Genomic DNA, 15,556 nt, shown 5'->3' on the forward strand with positions numbered 1-15,556 from the left:
AGATTACATGGCAAAAAACTTCACTTATTTGTCACTGGAGCCAGGATTCGCCGATCAAACAACCACAGAATGCATGGAAGCCTCTTTAGAATCTTACAGTGATAGATCTAAACAAGAAGTGAGTTGTACCATAAAAACTAAAATAGCAACACAAATGTGATGTGATCAAGCAAAATCAGTCGGAAGTTGAAATCAGTCGGAACAAATATTGATTTTCAGATATAGCCTAACAAAGACAATAATTTCTTTACTTGCATATTGTTTTGGAAACACTTCAACAGTTCATTTCTTTGGAACTAAATGTTCAATTTCAATGGGATTTTCTCCAACGTGTAGCTTTGCAAATGCTTTATAAATCAGGTAAAAAACTGAAAATTGAATGTGCCCAACTTCAGACTGATTTTGCTTGATCACACCACAAATTACTATCAGATTAAATTCTTTTTACTTTTATAAATGCAATTTACGTCATCAACTCCCTTTACTACTGACACAAACATTCACTTCTATTGTTACTGTGACATAAGATGTGAGTGTATCTTTCAACACCAGCCATCACGTTTTAATGGAAAATTGGCATCTTTCATATACATGTAATATACCCTATGCTTTTTTTTTTTTTTATCTTGGTGTAGATTATTCATCTAGTTCAAAACATTATTTTGTAAATTAATGAAGTCTTATACTGGAACTAAAATTTGCAAACTCATTTTGTTATGTTGCATCCAAAACATCAGACTTCATCAGGCATCTGATTGAAGATGTTGTGACGTCAGATGTTGTGATGTCAAACGGTGAGGAACGTCTCGCAATGCCGGGTCCCATGTGGGTGACAACTGGAAAAGGAGTTTCTTGTTAATGGCGGGCTCCTCCACTCTCTCCCATATGGATTCTCTGACTCCTCTTTCAAACCACCTCTCCTCTTTATCAAGGATAACTGCTTCTTCAGGATTAAAGAAGTGTTCAGTATTCTTGTTGCAGTGGTTGTAAGTCACAGCAGAGTTTTGAGCTTTGTTGGAACTTGGGCATCTAATATGTCTGTGTTAGTTTAGGGCTCATATTGAAATTCCCTTACACAGGAAGGTGTGCGCCATCCTGCAGCTTTCCTATGCTAGCCTTCTTTTGTTAAAATCCTGTGTGATTATAACACTGCAATTAGCCACTTAAATTAGGAGCGCGCTTTCCTGGGTTGTGCGATGAGCCATAGTCAGTTTGTTTTCTTCCCATTCGTCACGGACCACTTCAAAAGGCAGGGTGTATCACTGATAAATATAATCCATCTTTATAATCCGTTTTATGACCGAGCTTTCCTGAGGCGCGCGCTTAGCGAGGGGAATCCTGCTTTCTTTCTGTGTGAAAGCGTGGTAGGGTATTTCAATATGAGCCCTTAAATGCACTCATAGGGATTGTTTACTTTCTAACGAAGCTCAAATGGTAATTGTGTGTGACACAGAAATCAAAACAGAGATTGCAAACTACTCAAAATATGTGACGTGTCATGTCAAAATGATCCACTTTTGGGCAGGAATCGTAAATGGAGAAATAGCAAAAAAGCTGCCCAGGTGATTTTTTCACAATTTGGGTTTGTTGCGAATTTGTGATGTTATTAATGTTAAAAATATTGTCTGATAGTTTCAGACCAGAATATAACTGGCATCTTATATTTTTTGAGACATTTTTCAAGGTAATTCCTACTCTAGTCATTGTCAATAATATTTTTAAAGGCCGATATCTCATGACAATTTCCAATTTCATAATACCATAACTTACAAATTCAATATCTTTACTTAGGAATGTCCTATTTCATTGGGAAAAACGGCATTGTGGAGCAAAATATCTCTATATTTAAGATATGTAAAAACCTCAAAATTGATAACCTGCCCAAAAGGGTCTCCTTTTGACATGACATGTCACATATAATGGTGAGATTCATTCTCAACTGCAGGGATCTGGACACACATTGGTCAAGAACAACTTTCCTTTCCATTTTCCTCTGAGATTACTTTTTTTGCCCAGTGAGCTGAGTTACCAAACATTTGAAATGAGCAAATGTATCATGTCTAATGCACACATGTTTTGATGGCAATTTGAGAAAGAGCTTTATGCATTTTATTTTCCATTTAACACTTCTCAAAACATATCCAATTTGTGATGAACAGCTATACATTATTTCATGTGACAGAATGATCACAGGGCTCATTTTATGATTAGCATGATTAATGTATGCACCTGCAATGATGATGAAAACTGAAGTGTCTAAAAAACTGAAAGTTGAAATGCCTGTTTTCTATTTCCATTAACATGCAATACATATTTTATTTGCAGGAGACTTTTGAGGTCGTTACCAGGTGGGTCAACTATGACTTGGATAAACGTAAACAAGTGGCTAAAGACTGCCTCAAGAAGTTTGAGTTACATTGCCTTTCTTCTGATGCACTACAGAAAGCCCTGGATGATGGAATGAAAGACATTCCTGAGTGTAAAACAGTACTGGAGGAAGTGATAGCCTTGACCAACAAAACAATGTCTCTGCAACAAGCATTTGAGATATCACAGCGGCCAGAAAATAAGTCATCTGACTTTGCAAAGTTTGCCAAGATATATATGTATAAGAACTTCATCTACTTGTCAAAACATCCCGATTTCTTGGATCACACAACAACAGAATGCATGGAAACATTTCTAAAAATCCACTTAATCAATACAACCCCCACCCGTACCTCCACCAGATACAAACATCATAAGGAGAAACGTTATCATGTGAGCCAACATGTGAGTATTTTTATTTATTACAATACAAAATATACCTAAAATTCTATTTAAGAGCTAGAATTACGCAGTTCGAAATGCTCCTGAAAGAGAAGGATTAAAATCTTCTTCCGATAAGACTCTGCTTAGTCAGCCTATAGGGCACATATAGAGCAGCTGGTTTAAATACCTTCTCTGTCTCTGGCCTGAGGGAATGGAACAAACTCCCTAAAGCCATCAGGGAGTCTCCATCAATTCCAGTTTCCAGAAAGAAACTGAAATCTCGCCTTTTTTGTTAGCTTCTTTCTTGTTCCTTCTATGTTTCTTTTTTAAAACCATCCTTTTTCTCCTTGTTCAGCGCTTTGATAAATTTTAAATTGTTATATGATGTACAGTTAAAATTCATATATTCTTTTATAAGTAGGATGCTTCAGTTTTTATACAGAAATTATTTCATTGAAAACCTTCCAAATTGGCTATTTCTAAAAGGTAATCAGGCTTGTGCAATGCATTAGCATTAAAATGAACTTTATTCTAAAAACACTTTTAGAAACAATTTCATTTTGGCGGATACTGCTGTGAATTGCCATAAAGCGTTTTGGTTTATATTCTTATCATTTGATTAGTTGAATCACTTAGACATTAGGTCAAATGACTTCAGGTTTTGTACCTCAGTTCCTCAAAGGTTCTATTCAATGTTCAAACCATTGATGAAACTTTCCATTTTAAGGGGTAGTCCCTAATTGGAGAATAAACGTGTGTGGCGACTTTCACGCATGGTTGACTACCTGGACTTGACCATTACTGTATGGAGGTGTGTTTCTAAAATAAACGCATTGTAGATATATTTTTTTCTATTTATTTCATTTGTTGTCCTGGAGAATTATGAAATTAAGTTGATGAAAAAGAATTGACTTTGATGATTATATAAAATATTGAATATTTTTAGTGGACAAAATTTGTTCATTCTCTGAAAATATGAACTCTCCCATTGGTGCTGCCTCATTGTTCACCTCATGAAAATATTATTACCATTGTACTCATAAACATTCAGAAAAATACTTATTGATGTGAACATCTCTGCTAGCAATGCTCCCCCCTGAATATAAATGGTGCCATCGAGCTCAACTACCATTATGATATCAATATTTGCAGGAGACGTTTAAGATTGTTACCAGTTGGGTCAACCATGACTTAGATCAACGTAAACAAGTAGCCACAGTTTACTTCAAGAAGTTTGAGCTACACATCATTTCTACTGATGCACTGCAGAAAGCCCTGGATGATGGAATGAAAGACATTCCTGAGTGTAAAACAGTACTGGAGGAAGTGATAGCCTTGATCAACAAAACAATGTCTCTGCAACAAGCATTTGAGATTTTACAACACCCAGAAAAAAGGTTGTCTAAATTTGCGAAGTCTGTCAAGAAATACATGGAAGGAAATGTAGTCTACTTGTCAAAACAACAAGATTTCTTGGATCAAACAACAACAGAATGCATGGATACATTTCTAAAAACCTACTTTGACAAACACAGAATAACCTACTTTGACAAACCCAGATGTCATGAGAAACAAGATCATTGTGTGAGTATTGAATTTATTGCATTACCTCAAATTAAAAAAATTACATATTTTTCATTAATATATCATTTTGTGTGACTGATGATAAAACGGAATGCATGGAAACCTTCCTAGAAAATTACAGCTATCATATGGAGAAAGACATGAGTATTGTTGCACCAGCCCAGTTTTCAGAAAATACTGTTTTTTTAAAGAGAGGCATTTCTGTTTGCAAACAATGAACAAAATAAAGCCCACCAAAAAAGAGTTACTTTAGTACCATGGTGTTTTATGCCTGGCACTTACTGTAATAATTGGTAATTTTTGCGTACAGTTATTTTTGTGAATTGGAGTGAGAGAGACTTTTTTGAAATCGTTATTTTCACGATTGCCTAGTCTTTTGCAGATGGCACTCCATTCACGAAATCCGCAAAAATAAAACCCTCATGAAAATTACCACTTATACAGTAATGTTATGATAATTTTCCTCATTATTAAAATAATGTTGAAACATTAATAGTACACATAGGCCGATCCATGTGAAACAAGTTCCATTCAGTATAGAGTACATAAGGGACCATTCACAAACACTTGTTAGGGGGGCCTGATGCAAAAAGGGGCCCTTAAAAGTTTTGACCCTCCTAAGTGGGGGGGGGGGCCTGATAAAATTTACCACAAATTTACCCGGGAAAATTGAGTTTAGATGCTTCTCTATGGGGTTGACCCATAATTTTTATGTCAAAGGGGGCCCTGAAATTTTTGAGATCTGAAAAGGGGGGCCCCGAAAAATTTTCGTGATGATTTTTTTTTGCATCAGGCCCCCTTAACAAGTGTTTGTGTACAGTCCCTTAGGTAACAATATGTGAAAATTTCATGTGAATACGACATTTCTTTCTAAAGATATAGATGAAAATGTAATCTCAGATGAATTCATCTGATTTAGACAATCCTGGCGGAAAGTCACATTCTCTAGCATTGGTGTTAGAAGCATGCACTCGCCAGAGCTAAGTATGTTGTATCTTTGTATAATAGTTGAAAATGTGCATTCAGCTTACACTCTCCTCTTCCCCATCCCCCATCTTTCAATGTTGGGAGACTATAATGTAGAAATGATGATGATGTTGTACAAATCAACATTGCAATGGGGGAGCAGGGAAGGATGTTAAAATGTTTTGGTGTAGCAAGATTTTGCGAGGATTGCAGTCTTGATATAACCATAATGAATACTGTAAACATTGTATTTGCAGGAGATTTTTGAGGCTGTTACCAGATGGGTCATATATGACTTAGATCAACGAAAGCAACTGGCTATGAACTACCTTACAGAGTTTGAGCTACATACACTTCATTCTGACATACTACAGAAAGCCCTTGATGGAGGAATGAGAGATATTCCAGAGTGTAAAAGAGTACTGGAAGAAGTGATAGGCATACAAACTAAAACTATGTCTCTACAAAAAGCATTTGAGATTTGGCAGCAACCTGATCCAGAAGTTTCTGATAGGGCAAACATTGGGTTCCACCTGTACATGGGCAAAGCCCACAAGTACATGACAGATAACTTCATCTACTTGTCAAAGCAGCCAGATTTCTTGGATCAAACAACAACAGAATGCATGGAAACGATACTAGCTACTTTCTTTGTGGACTCTACCAACAACAGATCCCACTATCATGTGAGTATGGTTAATTTATTGTGTTTTGCCAGCTGAAACAGCATTTGATTTCTTTGCTTTATTTAGACCTAGCTATATGAATCAAAATCAAAATTATATATTTAATCATTTTTTCGGGAACAAAAAGGCTGCAAGAGAGTATAATGTACCCCTGAATAATCTAATTTGGAAAACCACTCAATGATGAAAGGGGGAAATCCCCATGAGACTTGGAACCCCCTTGTTTACAATGACATCAGAATTTAATCAGTGTATTTGGTTTTAAGATACTGAGTTGAAACTTAGCAAACAATTACAAGAATTATAAGTAAATAATATCTAAAAAAAATGACATTGATTTGTTGTACCATCATAAAATGTGTTTCATTTTCTACATGTAACCTTTTTATGGCATACCTTGTATATGTTAGTATGAGACACATGTTGAAGAATGTCAGCTTTTCAGCTGTGGTAGTGAAGTTGGGCCCATGAAAGGGTAGGCTATTATTTATCATGGAAGACGTACTAGAGAGCGGGATACTTGATTGCTCAAAGGGGGAGTGATAGTGCACTATCCATGGCAATAATACCTTGGTCATTCTATTTTCAGGCCCAGGGGGTCACTCCCATTGTGGCCTGCACACCATCCACGATAATAAAAATGTGTAAAAAGGGTAGTTTTTCGTGGGTAGCACGATACATGTGTATCGTGTTTAGGTTGTCAAAAACATGAAAAATTGGAAAAAAGGGTAGCAAAATTGCAATTACTAATTATACGCGGAAATGAAATTTAGGATATGAAATTTGATGCAAGGAATAAAATCCTTGTTTAGGGTGTGAAAACAGGCAAAGATCAAAAAGAAATAATGTTGCCATTTAACAGAACAAAATACAGTACCGATTAAATTTTAAAAGCCCGTTTTGGGGGAACATTTTCGAGAATCTTGCATGAGAAAAAACTGTTTTGTTACATTATTGATATCTTGATTGTGGAACGTTAATTTTGACATCTAACTACCTACATCATTTCTCAACTGTCTGTCGATTACTCTACCATTTGATTTTCATTCCAAATTGAAGCTACTTTTGCAAAAAAGCAAGTTTTTCATCATCGATGCGTCCGACTTTACGGGGGCAATGCGCTTGTTTATCATATGCACTATTGCATATTATAGTCAGTTTGAGACCATAAATTTTCGTAAGCCCCTCTGTGGTGCAATTGATTAGCGCGCTTGACTCGTACTCTTCTAGTCTATGAAATAGTTTTCAGCTGGACAAGTAGTACGGGTTCGAGTCCCTGTGTGTTCCAATTCTATTATTTTCTTTTCTTAATTTTCTCTTTTTCTGTCTTCTTTCTTGTTCGTTTCTTTCTTTCTGACTGCAGTGATTGATTGTTTTTGCGTTTTTTTTAATATTATATAATTCAGGAATAGGCCTACTAGTACTAGTCTCAATAGGCGCAGCCTATATAGGCCTATGAATATTTTTTACAAATTAGATATTGGTTGTTGGTTTTGTTATTGTTGTTGTAGTTATTGTTGTATATATTGCATAATCAGGGTAGGCCTACTAGGCCTATTCAGGCCTTGCCGTCTAGATTTTAAAGGCGAGTGGTTAATCACTCGCTAGCATGATGCGAGTGGTCGAATTTTCACGAATACCACTTATTTGGATATAATCAAGTAGAGTTCCGGTCTTAACACGGCACTTGTGAATTTATGTTGAAATGCGCGCTAAGCGCACAAGAACCTATGACTTTCCCCGCTTGGAAAGGGCACATAATCGATTAAATGCTGAATTGGCTGGTTCGATGGCTGATTTTGGGAGATTCGCAGCGAGTGATATTTAGTGCCTATGGCGAGTGGAAAATCGCTCACTAGAAATCGAGTTTGGGCGAGCGGTGGGGAGCGAGAGCAATCGCACGCCTCAAAACGACAAGGCCTGCCTATTATAGCCTATAGCAGCATTGATTTATTTCACGACAGATATCATCTAAGGATAATATTTAAAAAATTTAAAATATTATCCCTGCAACATAGGATGACTCACATGCCACGGTTTCATAGGTTCGTGGTCATTGTGCATGTAGATTGATACACCAAGTATGATTGAGTTCATTTTTTTCTGCATGGCTGTTTCTACTATTAACTTACGCCCCTCTGGAATCAAGCCTTGAAAAATCCATTGTATAACCTTACGTGGGTATTTTTTGTGTAACTTTGTTAGAAAATAATTTGTCAACTTAACTAATATGTGCATGTCCTGTTTCAATCAAAAATACTGCATAATAAGTTGTTCAGTGGACTGCAACTTTATTTAATTTCACCTCTGCAGGACCCGTAATTCACATATAATATTGTCAATAAGAATATATTGCATGGTTTGGTTCAAAATTGGATGTGCAATATGTGTAAATAAATATATATAATAAATATATTGCTTTAACCACTCTTGATATAATCATATGAATATTGAATATGGTTAATATTTTATTTGCAGGAGACTTTTGTAGCGGTTATCAGGTGGGTCAACCATGACTTAGAAAATCGAAAGGAACTGGCTATAGACTACCTTGAGAAGTTTAAGCCACATAAGTTTCAATCTGACATACTACAGAAAGCCCTGGATGATGGAATGAAAGAAATCCCTGAATGTAAAACAGCACTGGAAGACGTGCTAGGCATACAAAACAAGACTACATCTCTACAAAGGGCATTTGAGATTACACAGCAACCTGACTCAGAGGATTCTGACTCAGAGGATTCTGACTCAGAGGATTCTGACTCAGAGGATTCTGACTCAGAGGATTCTGGTATGGCAAAGTATGCCAAGGAGTACATGGAAGAAAACTTCACTTACTTGTCAAAACAGCCAGATTTCTTGGATCAAACCACAACAGAATGCATGGATCTATTCCTAAAGAATTTCTTTGATGACCACCAATCATACAGATATCATAAAGAGAAAGTTGTGAGTACTGTACCTTTCATCAACCATCTGAGTTTCAAGTTAAGGTTAAATAAGTTGTAGGTGGCCTGAAAACCAAAACGTTTTAATTTTTAAAATTCAATTAACCTCTTATTTTAAATCAGCTCAGAATTTATGGCAACATATGATGCATATCACATATATATATATATATTAATATGGTCAAGTCAGTGCAGAGTAGGTTAGATCCCCATGGTTTAGGATATGGATTAATTGTCTTAAAGGTCATATATATTGCTAGGACAACATCATATCATTGGCAAGCTAATATTATGAGGACAATGAAAATGACTCTTTTTTGTTTAAAATTGATATTCCGAAAAACCAACTTAAGCGATGAGTTCCTTCAAACAAGACCGATTTGACCTAGAAAAATGACTGTGCCAGCTTTGCGAGTAAGGACTATAAACATTCTCAATGCACAGAACGTATACTGTTGTTGTTCACAGAAAAAAAACCTCTGAATTAAGTATTACAAATTTAATGTTTTTTTAAACATATGGATAAAATCAGCCGATTCTTTTTTTATATATTAGTAAATTGTGATATAACAATTCATATGTATATCAATATCATGAGAAATATTTGGGCTAAAAAATAAAAAAATAATTTGAGCTTAAGAATCTCAGCATCTTCAATCTGAGACTAGCATATAAACCGTGTTAAGTCCACAAACTCACGTATCTGATTTCCCTAGTGTGATATTGCAATGCTATAGTTATTATAGTTTCAGTTGGATGAAATATTACAAAACAAACGCATAGTAACAATACTGTGTGATGCTGTTTCCCAAATGAGAACAATAGTCTGCATATTGTTATGCAGCATTGTTATGGTAAATAATAATACAACTCATTGTTGCTAATGTCAAACCTGTCAAAGTGATCACACAAGTAAATGGGAGCATGATACAGTGTCTGCTTTATTTACTTATGTCATCAGCTGCTGCCTTGAAAATTAATTTCGCTTCAAACGGGGGAAGAACATGTACAAGCTCGAACTTTACCCACACAATTTCTCTTTTTTCAGAGAAATACACATAAAAAAATTGCAACAAGTGTCAACTTGTAATGTAATAATTATTCTCTTCGAATAGAGCTAAACTTGTTTTTGCAATAGACCTGCCCTTTAAACTTATGGAAAAGAAATCCTAATCTATTTTGTATGGAAATGTTACAATATGGCTTGAAGACTAGCAAACATTTTTCTCTATATATTATGACTAGTGAACCTTTTCCTCTATGACTAGTGAACCTTTTTCTTTATTATGAACCTTTTTTCCATTATGACCAACGAACCTTTCTTCTTTACGACTGGCAAACCTTTATCTGTATTATGAACAAGCGAGCTTTTTTTTATTTCCCCCTTATGACTGATGAATTTTTTATGACAATTGACCCTTTTGACTTATGAGCCTTATGACTGACCCTTATGACTAATGATCCTGATGATTAGTGACCCTCATGACTAACGGGTGCTCCACAATCCTCTGCATCCAAGATTATTTTTGTCAGATGCATTGGGGCAGCAGGATGTTCATTTTGAGGTGTCCCAATGCCGAAGTATTATGTCTATGGCATGCAGGTGTGTACAAACGCTACCCCTGCTAAAGACAAGAAATCATAGAGGAAAACAAGTTTAAAGGCCCATTCAGTGCCTTGCAAAATTAAACTTGAGTTCCGTACAAGTTACTTAAAAGTGAAGGATAAGTCATTACCCCAAGACAAAGACACCAAATGAAACACATCCAAAGTGTTATATTCCTTGCCACACTACTCAGCCATTGAAAACGGTCAAGATTTATTTTGTATATTCATCAAAAACATACATACACAATTCACAATTTAATGAATATAAATAGCAAAGGCTAAAGGCTTCAATTCAGCAAAAGTAATCATTAAATTATTTGACATTTATGCAAAAGCAAAAAAGGCTGGATGCGAATTACTCCAAGATATCGGAAAGCGTGATACTTTAAGCTAAAGCTGAAAGTGAAATACCCCCTATATCTGAAAGCGAGATACTTTAAGCAAAAGCTGAAAAGCTGGAATGTGAATTACTCCAAGATATCAGAAAGCGGGATACTTTAAGCAAAAGCTGAAAAGCTGGATGTGAGTTACACCATATAGCTGAAAGAGAGGTACTTTGGAAGCAAATGAGAAAATTATAGCTGAAGCCTTTAGCATATTTTAATTATCATATTTAATATTTTACTGCTGGTGATTGGAGCTCGCGAAAGATTCCCGAGCTTCCTTGAGGAAAAGTTCCTTCAAAAATTTCAAATCAAAAGAATTATTACATTTTTCTTTAACATTGTACATATAAAGCCATTATTTTATATAATTAATATCAAATTGCACTCCCACCAACAAAACCACATCCAATCTGGAATACTTTGCAACTTATGCGCACCCTGCAAAGTAAGGAAGAGCAAAAAACGACCAGATTTTTTGGGGATGGTGGGTGGGTAAATAAAAAAATTTATGACCGTCCTCAATGATGGCTGATTGTGTTGTGATTTGGCTATACCAACGCAACCGAATAAACAACCAAGCCTGCCCTGATTGGCCAAACCCCGACAAGAACACAATGGATGCTTTATGCAAACTAAACATGTGATGACCCGCGGTCATTCTAACATGTCCTTTCGTGCACGTCCCTGCAAGCGGGCCTGGGAGCACCCATTTCTCTGCAGGGGCAAATTTTGATTCTTCATGATTGATCACATTCAAAATCTTTATTAAAATTGTCATTGAGTATCTTTCAAATTTGGCAAAAAAAATTGGAGGAAACCAGCAATATTGGCAAAGTTGAAGCCCCATTCAAATATGTGGAGCCAATTTCTCTACTTAAGTAAAAAAATAAATTTTCATGTAAAATATCCTATTTTGTCTTTAATACACAGCTTTCGGCTCAACCAGCCTATGTAAGCACATCTTTGCTACAAACAAGGTGCAAAAAACTGAATTTTTATGATTTTCTGAATGAGCAAATCAGGCCTTTTAAGCATGAACTTGAATTAAGTGTTTTGGGGCAATTATTTTGTTCCACTATATAGGCACTGAGTTAGAAAAGGCTTTGTCAACATAAGATGCATATGTTCTGTTACAAACAAGAAGTTTGCATTCAAGTTGAACATTTCACTTTATCCCCATGAACTCTGCAGGGCCATAAATGACCTATATGATATCACCAATAAGAATAGCTTGCATGGTTTGGTTCAAAAATGGGTGTACAATATTTGAATGTAGCATTACACTATATTAAGGAGTACCTCTTGGCTCTTGTCTAATGAACTACTCTTGTTAAAAGCATACAAATATGGTAAACATTGCATTTACAGATCATTTTTGAGGCTGTTACCAGGTGGATCAACCATGACTTAGATCATCGAAAGCAACTGGCTATAGATTACCTATCAGAGTTTGAGCTACATACGCTTCAATCTGACATACTGCAGAAAGCCCTTGACGGAGGAATGCGAGATATTCCAGAGTGTAAAAGAGCACTGGAAGAAGTGATAGGCATACAAACTAAAACTATGTCTCTACAAAAGGCATTTGAGATTTCACAGCAACCTGACCCACAGGTTTCTGATACTGCAAAGCATGCCAAGAAGTACATGGAAGAAAACTTCACCTATTTGTCAAAACAGTCAGACTTTTTGGATCAAACAACAACAGAATGTATGGAAAAGTTTCTACAAATTTACCTTGACTACAGTTACAGATATCATAAAGAGAGACATGTGAGTATAGTTAATGTATTTCACCAAGCTTATTGCCCAGAAGTAGAGAGCCTACTTTTCTCTCAGCACACAATGAACAAATATAAGCACCTACCAAAAAATGAGTTACTCAAAGCACACGAGTGCTTGGAATAAATAATGATACATGAATAGAAACACACTTGCTACACTTTAAAACTACACATGTTCTAATTACAGCAAAGAATTTTTTTTTCTTTCTGAAACTAAAAACAAGCCTGTAAAAAAGGCCAAGTGCATAGGGCTATGCACAAGAATGACTTTCAGATACTTATACATACATTTTCATACAATGAAATATATTAGGCCTAAAAGACAATTGTGATTTTCATAGAAGACAACAGACATGATAGAATGGGTATTATAATGTTTTTTGTCTTTTGTTTCATGTAGTATTTTTGTCTTTTGTTTCATGTAGTATTTTGTAGGCCTACCAACTAGATGCTGTGCAATAATTATGTGCACCCCAGGGTGGTGAATTCTCGAAAATGATCTGCCAAAAACTTCTTGCCCCTTTCAAAATGCTAAAAAATCTTTGCCCCCCCTTACACATGCCAGATTTTGGGGAACCCCAATTTAAAACCTGAAATTGTCTAATCATGTGATTGTGAGCACAGTGAGCAGAAAATATTGCATAATGTGAATATTTCATAACCTTTCCAAACTTATTCATTGCATTTCTACATACATACCTAGCGCACACAAAATACTGTTTGAGCACACTACAGTTTAATTAGGGCAAATTTAACTTGACACTCCTCTTTTCATCATTATCAATACTTCTTCTTATGTAAACTTTTCGTTACTTTAGTGATTAAGGGTGCCTACTCTTTATTAACTTTATAAATCTTTGCCCCTTTTAACCTGCCAACAAATCTTTGCCACCCCGATAATTAGATGTCGGAAGAACTTATTAAAAACATGGACAAATAATATATCTTTGGGACCAGATCCCTACCTATAGATTTTCACAAAATCACATTTTCAGTGGTCAGTATAAATTATAGAGAAATAGAACTGCACTAAGCTCTTTGGTAAGTTTTCAAATACAGTTGCCAATCTAGGGTTGATCTGCTCAACACTAGCTATAATTGACCTATGACATCCCCTACAGGAATAGACTTTGTGGTTTGGTAAAAAAAATTAGGTATACAATATTTCAATGTGATGTTATGCAACATCAATTAGTGTACTCTTATTGGCTATCCCGAAACCACTCTTGATAAAATCATATGAATATTGTTAATGATGTATTTGCAGGAGATTTTTGAGGCTGTTACTAGATGGGTCAACCATGACTTAGATCATCGAAAGCAACTTGCTATAGACTACCTTCAGAAGTTCAAGCTTCAAAGCTATACAATTCCTTCTGACATACTGCAGAAAGCCCTGGATGGTGGAATGAGAGATATTCCTGAGTGCAAAACAATACTAGAGGAAGCAATAGCCATGCAAACCAAGACTATGTCTCTACAAAAGGCATTTGAGATTTCACAGCGACCTGATGACCCACAGGTTTCTGATATTGCAAAGCATGCCAAGAAGTACATGGAAGAAAACTTCACCTTTTTGTCAAAACAGCCAGATTTTTTGGATCAAACAACGGCAGAATGCATGGAAAAGTTTCTAAAAACTTACCTTGACTACAGATATGGATATCATAAAGAGAAAGATGTGAGTATTGTAAATTTATTGTACCAGCCCAGTCTTCAGAAGTCGAGAGAATACTTTTCTTTTTGCAAACAATGAACAATGCATCTACCAAAAATGAGTTACTGCATGTTAACTTTGTGTTTCACATTAGATTAATCTACCTTTCAAAAAATACTTTTGTATGTTGTGCATGAATAATCCATAAGTTACGGCACTTCATTTAATGTATTTCTGAGACATATTTCTGAGACCATATTACCTCGTACTGACTACCATGAAACCACTCTTGATATAATTATACATATATGATATTGAAATTACAGGAGATTTTTGAGGCTGTTACCAGGTGGATCAACCATGACTTAGATCATCAATAGCAATTAGCTATAGACTACCTTGAGAATTTAAAGCCACATCAGCTTCAATCTGCAGAAGCTTACATACTGCAGAAAGCCGTAGCATAATCTTATTGATAAAATCATACAAATATTGTTAATGATGTATTTGCAGGAGGTTTTTGAAGTTGTTACCAGATGGATCAATCATGACTTAGATCATCGAAAGCAACTTGCTATAGATTACCTTGAGAAGTTCAAGTTACATACGATTCCTTCTGACATACTGCAGAAAGCCCTGGATGGTGGAATGATAGACATTCCTGAGTGTAAGACTATACTAGAGGAAGTGATAGCTTTGCAAACCAAGACTATGTCTCTACAAAAGGCATTTGAGATTTCACAGCGACCTGACCGAGAAGTTTCTGATACTGCAAAGAAGTACATGAAAGAAAACTTCACCTGCTTGTCAAAACATCCAGATTTCTTGGATCAAACAACATCAGAATGCATGGAAAAGTTTCTACAAACTTATCTTCAATACTATAAAGAGAATTATGTAAGTATTATAAATTCATTGCACCAGCTGGTCCAGTTTGCAGAAGCAGAGAATACTTTTATCTTTGCAAACAATGGAAAAAAATAAGCACCCACCAAATATAATAACGAGTTACTCATAGCACCCTGGGCTTAATGCTGGGCACTTCAAATATTGGAATGAATAATGATACATGAATAGAAACAAACTTTTAGGCTTCACTTAGCTACACATGTTCAAATTACAGCAAAGAAAAAATAACTAAAGGTAAGGAATCACAGTGACAAAAGACATATGTGCGTACAAATGT

General features: G+C 35.7%; 1 protein-coding gene across 1 annotated transcript; it reads left to right on the forward strand.

Annotated features, from left to right (window-relative positions):
• Positions 1-7: 7 nt before the first annotated feature.
• On the forward strand, positions 8-15,267 carry LOC140145225 (uncharacterized; the record flags this gene model as incomplete). The annotated part of the gene is made up of 8 exons (XM_072167000.1): positions 8-118; positions 2,326-2,772; positions 3,904-4,335; positions 5,559-5,987; positions 8,466-8,936; positions 12,298-12,702; positions 13,981-14,394; positions 14,884-15,267. Coding segments are annotated over exons 1-8 (3,093 nt in total), but the record flags the coding sequence as incomplete, so codon positions are not given.
• Positions 15,268-15,556: the final 289 nt, after the last annotated feature.

The sequence above is a fragment of the Amphiura filiformis genome, unplaced genomic scaffold (assembly GCF_039555335.1).
Source record: "Amphiura filiformis unplaced genomic scaffold, Afil_fr2py scaffold_176, whole genome shotgun sequence".
Taxonomy (NCBI): Eukaryota; Metazoa; Echinodermata; class Ophiuroidea; order Amphilepidida; family Amphiuridae; genus Amphiura; species Amphiura filiformis.